Consider the following 10,000-nt stretch of genomic DNA (forward strand, 5'->3'; position numbering starts at 1 on the left):
GAGAGAGAGAGAGAGAGAGAGAGAGAGAGAGAGAGAGAAAGAGAGAGAGAGAGAGAGAGAGAGAGAGAGAGAGAGAGAGAGAGAGAGAGAGAGAGAGAGCAAGAAAAATAATAATCGAGAAAGCGAAATCGCGACCGAAACTCACCCACTGGCGTGTTGAACCCGTTCTCGTAGATGGGGTTCAGAACCCTCCTGAAGCCGGTGAGCGAGGCGCCCCACAGCGGATGACGCAGGTTGTTGCAGGTGCCGTCGTCGGAGCGGTACTTGGTATGGAAGCACATGTCGTCGCAGTAGACGTTGCGACGGTGAGCCAGGCAGCCCGAGAGGTTGGTCAGGAGCACCACTTTTTCGGGCGAGAGGAGGTCCTGGTAGCTGAAGGCTGCGGGAAGGGGAGGGCGGTGAGAAAGGGGGAAGAGGACGTCGGTGTTGGCTTGGGTAGATTTATTTCTATTTATTTAACCGTATTCATGTTAACAAATATCGGAAGGTATGAATGAGAATGATTTTTTCTTGAACTGTATTCATGTGTGAATGAAAATGAATTCTTTATTTTTTTTTTCTCGAACCATATTCATGTTGACAAATGTGGAAAGGTATGAATGAGATAAAGATCGTCTCATTTCATTATGGAGAAAGTCATGATAAGGATTGAATTTTATAATTGGCGGAACTAAAACGCCTCAATTCATCATGAAAAAAACAAAGGCCATTTTTGGTGAGGGTTGATGTCAAGAAACACACACACACACACGCAAAAGAGACTCCACTCGGGACTCACACGTCAGGTTGAAGAGCATCCCGGACTCCACATGGCGCATGACGATCTGTAGCGTCTGCTCGATCATCTCCGTCGCCCGAGCTATCTCGCGCCCTTCGTTCGACGGGAAGCGGAAGATGCGCAGGAGCTCGTGGGGCTGCGGGGCGCGGCTGCGGTCACGCCGGAACAGCTGGCTGAGGGGGGGGAAGGGGTATGGGGAAAGGAGAGGGGGGGGCAAGGGACAAGGAGAGAGGGGGGGAGAGGGCAAGGGACAAGGAGAGGGGGGAGGCAAGGGACAAGGGGGAGTGGGCAAGGAGTGAAGGGGACGAGGAAGAGACAAGAGGGAAGGAGGAAGGGAAGGGGACAAGGGAAAAAGAGAGAGGGGTACAAGGGAGGGAGAGAAGGGGGAGGGGGGCAAGAGACACGGGGAGAAGGGGCATGGGGCAAGGGGGAGGGATCAAGAGGAGGGATCAAGAGGAGGGGGGCAAGGGGCAAGATGGAAGGGGGGAAAAGGAAGATGTGGGAAAGCATTAAAGTGAAGATGTGGGGAATGGGAGAAAGAGGAAGAGGAAGAGGTGGAGAAGGATGAGGATGAGTAGACGGAGGAAAAAAAACAACAAAGAATAATCAATATAATCAACGATAAACAGACTCACACACACACAAATGACCACAAATATTCATATAAAACCTCCCACGGGGCCTCCTCCAGGATGGCCGTGTCCCCCGCACCTGATGGTATCGTTGACGGCGCGGTCGACCTGCTCGCGCGCCTCGTCGAAACTCTGCTGCAGGAAGGGGTCGCCGAGGTGCGGCTTCTCCTCCTCTGAAACGTTTGCTGGTGTTACTGATTGGTTACAGAAGTGGTGAACGTTTTCTTTCGATTTCTCTTTCTTTTTTTTCTTTCGATTTTGATTTCTCTCTTTCTTTCATTTTCTTTCTCTCTCTCTCTTTCTTTCTCACTTTCTTTTTCTTTCTTTTTCTTGCTTTCTCTCTTTCTTCATTACGGAATACTGATGAAAATGATGCTATTACATCTACAATATATATATACACATTCTTTTTTAAGAAAAAGTAACGTTATGTGGGTTAATTCTACATATAATTATGTGAAAAAAAGTAAACAAACAATTCATTTTCTGATTCCACGAATCGCTAAAGCAAGCGTTCTCCAATTCATCCCATATATGCAAATAAGGCAACATATTGAGCGAGATAAAATCGCAGCATTGATTAAAAAGTCAGTAAAGACTCTTACTTGATACTCCTCTTATTTCACCTGAAAGGGATTTTAGGGGGGGGGGTCGAAAACTATGGCCCAGAGAGTGTATTTAATTATCAGGAATATCTATGTTTCAAATTCTCCTCTGTTTTCACCTGAAAAGGATTTAAGGAGTGACTAAAAATATATGGATATCCTTGTTCTGTAATCCCAAAGATTAAAATTTTCCTCTTTTTCATCTGAAAAGGATTTAAGGAACGACTCAAAAATTATGGACATCATTACTTTAAATTTTCCTTTTTTTACACCTGCAAAGGATTTAAGGAGTAACTCAAAAAATACGGATATCTTTGTACTTAATCCCCCATGGTAAATCCATTCTCCCCATGTGTTTTCTCGACCCCCCCCCCCCCCTGTGATTTATCGACCCTCCTCCTGTGCTTTTTCAACCCCTCCCTGTGTTTTCTCGATCCCCCCTGTGTTTTTTTCCACCCCCGTGTTTTTTCGACCCCCTCCTGTGTTTTTTCCACCCCCCGTGTTTTATCGACCCCTTGTGTTTTTTCCACCCCCTGTGTTTTTCGACCCCCTCCTGTGTTTTTTCGACCCCCTCCTATGTTTTTTCGACCCCCCTGTGTTTTTTCGACCCCCCCTGTCTTTTTTTCCACCCCCTCCTGTGTTTTTTCCACCCCCCAACTACCCCTACTCGCCACCCACCTTGCACCGTGAGTCGCGCCCTGGCAGTAGCGAAGCCGACGTGGTTCTGGGCGTTGCACTCGTACAGCCCCGCGTCGTCGGTCGTCACGTTGTGGACGAGAAGGGCGCCGTCCGTCTCTATCCTGGGAAAGGAGAGAGTATGAATGAAGGATTTGGGGGGGGGGGGGGTTTGCGAATGGAAGATTAGCTGATTATTTCAGTTCGGGGTTTCTTGTTTTGTATCTTCTGTTTGTTTTTTGTTTGTTTTATTTTTTTTCTCTCTTCCCTCCCTTCCGCTTTCTTCACCTCCTCCTTCGTTCTCTATCTCTCTCCCTCTCCTTCCCCTCCTCCCACTCCTCACCACTCTCGTCATTCCTCCCTTCCCTTCACCTGGCTCCCATCCCACCACCTTCCTCCCTTCCTTCCTTCTCTCACTCCTCATCACCCTCCCTCCCATCTTCCTCCTACTCCCTAATTCCTCACCAATTCTCTCCCTCCCCCTTCCTCCTTCCTCCTTCTCTACTCCTCCTTCCGCCTCTCCTTTCCACCATCTCCTCCCTCCCCTCCCTCCTTTCCCACACCCTCCCTCCCACTCTCTTTTCCTACCCCATCCACCAACTCCCTCCATCACCCTCCCATCCCCTCTTTCCACCCTCTCCCTCTTCCTCCTTCTCTCCCTCCTACTCCTTCTCTTCCTCCTTCTAACCTCCTCAGTACTTTCACCTGTCCTTCCCCACCACCCTTCCCTCCCTCCTTCCTTCCTTCCCCTCCTTCCTTCCCTTTTCCCTCCCTTCACCCCCTCTCCTCCCTCTCCCACTTCCCATCCCCTTCCCTCCATCCCTCCTACTCCTCCTTCTCCCCTTCTCCATTCCCACTCACACTATCACCCCTCCCCCTCTTTCCCACCCTCCTCTACTCTCTTCCTCCTACTCCACCACCCCTCCCTCCTTCCTTCCCTCCTCCCTCCCCACCCCATCCCATCCCCTCCCTCCCCACCACCCTTCCCACCCCACCCTCCCTCCTCACCTGTACTTCTCCCCGTCGTCCCTGAGGAGCTGCCCGTCCTTCCTCCACGCGATCAGGGGCTTGGGTCGACCGTCGGCTCGGCAGGGCATCGTCACCGCGTCCTGGCCTTCGCTCGCAACGACGTCACGCGGTTCCTGCCGAATCACTGGGGCGACCTGGAGAGAGGGTGGAGGGTGAGAGGGAAAGGGGGTGATATATTTATTTATTTATTTATTTTTGGGGGGAGGGGGTGATATACTTTTTTGTTTTTGTTAGGGAGGGGGTGATATACCATTCATTTTGGGGGGTGATATACTTTTCTTTGAGGGGGATGATTTTTTTCCTTTTTCTTTTTTTTTTTTTGGGGGGGTGATATACCTTTTGGGGGGGGGTGATATACCTTTTTTTCTTTTTTGGGAGGGGTGGGTGTTGGAGAGGGGGTTGGAGTTGAAAGGTATGCGAGAGAGGGACATAAGAAGGGGACATACTAAAGGGGCATAAGAAAGGAACAGGAGACGGACACAAGAAAAGGGGTAAAATATTGGGAATGCTAAAATTCAAAAGTGAATCCCAACCATCTCACGGAGGGTGCAATAAAGAGCAGTGAAAATGTATAGCAGGGAAAGAGAGAGAGAGAGAGAGAGAGAGAGAGAGAGAGAGAGAGAGAGAGAGAGAGAGCGAGAGCGAGAGAGAGAGAGAGAGAGAGAGAGAGAGAAATAGTGAGAAATAGAAAGAGAGAGAGAGAGAGAGAGAGAGAGAGAGAGAGAGAGAGAGAGAGAGAGAGAGAGAGAGGGAGAGAGAGAGAGAGAGAGAGAGAGAGAGAGAGAGAGACAGAGAGAGAGAGAAGAAGGAGAAGAAGGAGAAGAAGGAGAAGAAAGAGAAACATACAGAGAGACACAGACAAACTGACATAAACAAAAACAGAAACACAGACAAAAAAACACGAAGCCCCCCCCCCCAAAAAAAAAGAAAACAGACACAAAAGAAACAAAAAAAACGGACACAAACTCACCTTCTCACGTACGTACAGCGATGCGGACGCCTCCACGGACCCAGCTGGGTTCTGGGCACGGCAGACGTACTCTCCTTCGTCAGAATTTTTCACGTACTGGACCCTCAGACTGATACCTGGGGGGTGGGGGAGGGACGGGGTGAAGGACGAGGCGTGGGTGGGAAGGAGAGACGGGGTGAAGGACGAGGGGGAGGGGGAGGGACGGGGTGAAGGACGAGGGGGAGGGAGGGGTAGCGAAGGGAGAGGGAGAAAGATGATAAATTAGATAATGAGAAAGGGTGTGGAGGTGGGTGATGGATGTTGGATGCGTGTGTGTACATTTTTTCTGAGATGTGGATTTGTTTGTCGTAATGGTATTGGCTTTTTGGTGTTTTTTTCTCATCTTTTATTTCGATGTTTCTCTCTCTCTCTCTCTCTTTATTTCGCTTTCCATCTCTCTCTCTTTCTTTCGCTTTCTCTCTCTCTCTCTCTTTCTGTCGCTCTCTCTCTCTCTTTCTGTCGCTCTCTCTCTCTCTTTCTTTCGCTCTCTCTCTCTCTTTCTTTCGCTCTCTCTCTCTTTCTTTCGCTCTCTCTCTCTCTCTCTTTCGCTCTCTCTCTCTAGATTTCTCTCCATTTCTCTTTCACTTTTTCTTTTTCTCTTTCTCCCTCCCTCCCTCCCTCTCCCTCTTTCTAGATTTCTCTCTTTCTCCCTCCCTCCCTCTCTCTCTCTCCCTCTCTCCCTCTCTCTCTCTCTCTCTCTCTCTCTCTCTCTCTCACCGCCCACGGAGATGGTGTGACGACTCGAGGGCGCGATCGGCAGCCCATTCCGCGACCACGAGATGATTGGCACTGGCACCCCCGCCGCCTGGCACGTGAACTGGACGCTGCTGCCCGGGCTGGCGTACTGGTCGTCTGGCTCTCCGGTCAGGCGCGGTGGCACTGCGGGCGGAAGGGGGCGTGTTAGAGGGTGGAGGAGGGGCGTGTTAGAGGGTGGAGGAGGGGCGTGTTAGAGGGTGGAGGAGGGGCGTGTTAGAGGGTGTGGCGCAGGGGCGTGTTTGAGGGTGGAGGAGGGGTGGAAGGATGTGGGGGAGGATCGTGGGGCGTGTTTGAGGGTGGGCGTAGGGGGCGTGTTAGACGGTGTGGCGGAGGGGTGTCGTGGGATGTAGGGTGTGTAGGGTGTAAAGGATGGGAGTGGAAAGGGTGACGTGGGGAAGTATTTTGAGGTGAAGATATATTTTTTATTCTTTTTAAAATAAAGTTTCCACGAAATGTTGAACACTATTATCGAAACTAAAGCCTAAACATTTCTTTTTCTCAGACAAAACAAAAAGCACAATCCCTAAAAACAAGATACAAAAAAACGAAACATGAAATCCTTCAGGCAGCGAAGGACTCCCACGGGGCGGCCTCTCCCACCTAGGACCCTGAGGGCGGCGCTGGCGGTGACACGCCCCAAGTGGTTGGCCGCCGTGCACAGGTACGTGGCGGCATCACTGGGCACGGCGGACGAGATGGTCAGCGCCCCCCGGTTCGAGATCTGGAGAGAGAAATGGCCGTCAAAAAAATCTAAAAATCTGTGGAATATGATGGCGAAAGAAAATGGCCATCTAAAAATCTGTGGAATATGATGGCGTGAGAAAATGGTCGTCAAAAAAATCTAAAAATCTGCGGAATATGATGGCGAGAGAAAATGGCCGTCTAAAAATCTAAAAATCTGTGGAATACGATTAAATTTGGCGGGAAAAGGCGGCTCAGGTTCATCCTTCTCCGAGTCCTTCAACGGTAGCGTTCAAATTCGCTAGCTTGCTCATCCGCGTTCGAATCCCCGCACTGCTAGCGGATGGTGACGTCACCCGGTCATTCCTTGCACACCGGAGGTAATTTAGAAGTATAAATAAACAGACAGCCTGCCACACAAAGCATAAGAATAATCATCTTAAAGAAAGAAAAAAAAATCATGAATTATCATTATCTGTTGTTCTCTGGCTGTCAACACTAATAACTTCCGTTCAACTTATTCTTTTGAAACCTTTGCTCATTAAATAAAGGGAATGAAAAATAGTGAATCACATTTAAATAACGTTTCAAAATAATACAATTTCTTTTTAACAAATTGAGAGCGAAAGGCGTAACGTGGCGAAAATCTACGGACAAATATCAGAATATTTCAACATCCCGCACTATGGTGAGTCCAGCGGATGATCGAAACAAATAAAATAAATATCAAATAATATGAAAAATCTAAAAAAAAATAATAATAATAATAAACCATGAGATTTTAAAATATCGCTCTAAGTGGAGTCTGGCAAACGACCTGTCATACACCAAATAAAAATAATAATAATAATAAAAAATTGATCTCCGACCCCGTGACCTCCACTGACCTGGATCCTTGGCCCTTCCTCCACTAGGTCGTCGCCTCGGCTCCACGTGATGTCAGGTCGCGGCCGCCCGGTGACCTCGCACTCCATCTGCACCGGAGACCCGACGGTCACGTTCACGTCGGACGGAAGCCTCACGAAGCGGGGTTTGGCGGGGACTGCGGGGGAGGGAGGGAGAGGTCAGGGAGGGCGTGTGGAGGGGCGGAAGTGTAAGGCATGGATACATACAAAGATAACTCATAAATAAATATAGAGAGAAAATAAATACACACACACTGCATAAAAGAGAGAAAAATAGTTTAATGGATAGATACGTATATAGATCCGTGAATAAACAGAGAGAGAAAGACATAGAGGATAGGGAGGACAGGAACAACACACAGGCTTCCATCCCCACCTATTGCCTGGTTCGTGGATTCCGCCTGCTGACTCTGGGAACCCGGATGTTGTCCATGGTGGTGCCCCTGCTGCTGCTGCTGCTGTCGTTCCTGCTGTCGCTCCTGCTGCCGTTCCTGCTGTGGCTGTTGCTGCCGTTCCTGCTGTTGCCGTTCCTGCTGCGGCTGTTGCTCCGGCTGCTGCACCTGCCGCTCCCGTGGCTGCTGTTGCTGCTGCTGCTGCTGTCGCTCTCTCAACTGCTGATGCAGCTGCTGTCGAAGCTGGTGCTGCAGGTACTGCTGGAGTTGCTGCTGCTGCTCCGGGTGGACCATCTTGGCCTTGCGGGACTTGACCTCCCCCATCGGGTTGGACGCCATGCACTCGTAGAAGCCGACGTCCCCGTCCTGCGTGTTCTCGATCATGAGCGTCCCGTCGGTCAGGATGTTGTAGCGATCGTCCGCCGTGATCACCTCGTTGCTGTCGGGGTGAGGGGGGTGAGGGGGGGTGAGCCTAGGGGGTGAGGGGGTGAGGGGGGTTAGGGGGTGAGGGGGTTAGGTGGGGGTGAGCCTAGGGGGTGAGGGGGTTAGGGTGAGCCTAGGGGGTGAGGGGGTGTTAGGTGGGTGAGTGCTAGGGGGTGGGAGGGGGTGAGCCTAGGGGGTGAGGGGTGTTAGGGTGGTGAAGAGCCTAGAGGGGGAGGGGGTTAGGTGGGGTGAGCCTAGGGGAGGGGTTAGGTGGGCAGTGAGCCTAGGGGGTGAGGGGTGAGGGGGTTAGGGGGTAAGAGCCTAGGGGTGAGGGGTGAGGGGGGGGTTAGGGGTGAGGGGGTTAGGTGGGGTGAGCCTAGGGGGTGAGGGGGTTAGGGGGTGAGCCTAGGGGGGTGAGGGGGTGTTAGGTGGGTGAGGCTAGGGGGTGAGGGGGTTAGGGGGTGAGCCTAGGGGTGAGGGTAAGTGAGCCTAGGGGGTGAGGGGGTGTTAGGTGGGGCGAGCTCAGTGAGGGGAGGGGGTTAGGTGGGGTGAGCCTAGGGGGTGAGGGGTGTGAAGGTAGGTGGGTGAGCCTAGGGGGTGGAGGGGGGTTAGGGTGGGGTGAGCCTAGGGGGTGAGGGGGTTAGGTGGGGTGAGCCTAGTGGGGAAGAGGTAGGGGGTGTTAGTGGGTGAGCCTAGGGGGTGAGAGGGTGAGGTGTTAGGTGGGTGAGCTCAGGGGGTGAGGGGTGTTAGGTGGGTGAGCCTAGGGGGGGTGAGGGGGGTTAGGGTGGGGTGAGCCTAGGGGGTGAGGGGCTGACAGGGGTTAGGGTGGGGTAGGAGCTCTAGGGGGTGGAGGGGGTGAGGGGGTGTTAGGTGGGGTGAGCCTAGGGGTGAGGGTGAGGGGTGTTAGGTGGGGTGAGTCTAGGGTGGGTGAGGGGGTTAGTGGGTGAGCCTTAGGGGGTGAGGGGATGAGGGGGTTAGGTGGGTGAAAGCCTAGGGGGTGAGGGGGGGTTAGGGTGGGGTGAGCCCTAGGGGGGTAAGGGGTGAGGGGGTGTTAGGGTGGGGTGAGCCTAGGGGGTGAGGTGGAGTGAGGGGTGTTAGGTGGGGTGAGCCTAAGGGGGTGAAGGGGGTGTTAGGTGGGGTGGAGCCTAGGGGGTGAGGGGTGTTAGGTGGGGTGAGCTCTAGGGGTGAGGGGGTGTTAGGGGGTGAGCCTAGGGGGTGAGGGGTGTTAGGTAAGGAGCCTAGGGGGAGGTTAGGGCAGAGCCTTAGGGGGTGAGGGGGTGTTAGGGTGGGGCGAGGCTAGGGTGAGGCAGGAGGGGCCAGTGAGGTATTCTGGGGTTAGGGGGTGAGCCTAGGGGTGAGGGGGTGAGCCTAGGGGGTGAGGGTGTTAGGTGGGTGAGCCTAGAGGGGGAGGGGGTTAGGGCAGAGCCTAGGGGGTGAGGGGTGAGGGGGTTAGGGGGGTGAGCCTAGGGGGTGAGGAGTGAGGGTGCTAGGGGGTGAGAGGGGTTAGGTGGGTGAGCCTAGGGGGTGAGGGGGCAAGTGAGCCTAGGGGGCAGGGAGGTGTTAGGTGGGGTGAGGCTAGGGGGTGAAAGGGGGTGAGGGGGTTAGGGGGTGGAGCCTAGGGGGTGAGAGGTGAGCCTAGGGAGAGGGGCGTGCTAGGTGGGGCGAGCCTAGAGGGGGAGGGGGTTAGGTGGGGTGAGCCTAGGGGGTGAGGAGGGGTGTTAGGGTGGGGTGAGCCTAGGGGGTGAGGGGGGTTAGGTGGGGTGAGCCTAGTTCAGGTGAGGGGGTTAGGGTGGGGTGAGCCTAGGGGGGTGAGGGGTGAGGGGGTGTTAGGGTGGGTAAGAGCCTAGGGGGTGAGGGGGTGAGGGGGGTGAGGGGGTGTTAGGTGGGGTGAGCCTAGGGGGGGGAGTGAGGGGGTTAGGTGGGGTGAGCCTAGGGGGTGAGGGGATGAGGCAGGGTTAGGTGGGGTGAGCTCAGGGGTGAGGGAGGGGGTTAGGGTGGGGTGAGCCTAGGGGGTGAGGGGGTTAGGTGGGTGAGCCTAGGGGGTGAGGGGGTTAGGCAAGGTTCTTTGTAGAGTTAGGTGGGCACTGAGTGAGGGTCTAGGTGCGAGTCTAGGTA

General features: G+C 53.3%; 1 protein-coding gene across 3 annotated transcripts in view; it reads right to left on the reverse strand.

Annotated features, from left to right (window-relative positions):
* The window catches only part of Pxn (Peroxidasin), a 241,787-nt gene that overhangs the window by 14,994 nt on the left and 216,793 nt on the right, over positions 1-10,000 (reverse strand). For all 3 annotated transcript variants that reach the window (XM_070123060.1, XM_070123059.1, XM_070123058.1), the window contains 10 exons: positions 7,447-7,901; positions 7,053-7,207; positions 6,085-6,205; positions 5,446-5,607; positions 4,690-4,805; positions 3,699-3,853; positions 2,694-2,815; positions 1,490-1,583; positions 779-951; positions 146-379 (listed from right to left, as the gene is read on the reverse strand). In XM_070123060.1, coding sequence (XP_069979161.1) covers positions 146-379; positions 779-951; positions 1,490-1,583; positions 2,694-2,815; positions 3,699-3,853; positions 4,690-4,805; positions 5,446-5,607; positions 6,085-6,205; positions 7,053-7,207; positions 7,447-7,901 — 1,787 coding nt within the window. The remainder of the gene's footprint in view (positions 1-145; positions 380-778; positions 952-1,489; positions 1,584-2,693; positions 2,816-3,698; positions 3,854-4,689; positions 4,806-5,445; positions 5,608-6,084; positions 6,206-7,052; positions 7,208-7,446; positions 7,902-10,000) is intronic.

This window comes from Penaeus vannamei, chromosome 6 (assembly GCF_042767895.1).
Source record: "Penaeus vannamei isolate JL-2024 chromosome 6, ASM4276789v1, whole genome shotgun sequence".
NCBI classification, from domain to species: domain Eukaryota; kingdom Metazoa; phylum Arthropoda; class Malacostraca; order Decapoda; family Penaeidae; genus Penaeus; species Penaeus vannamei.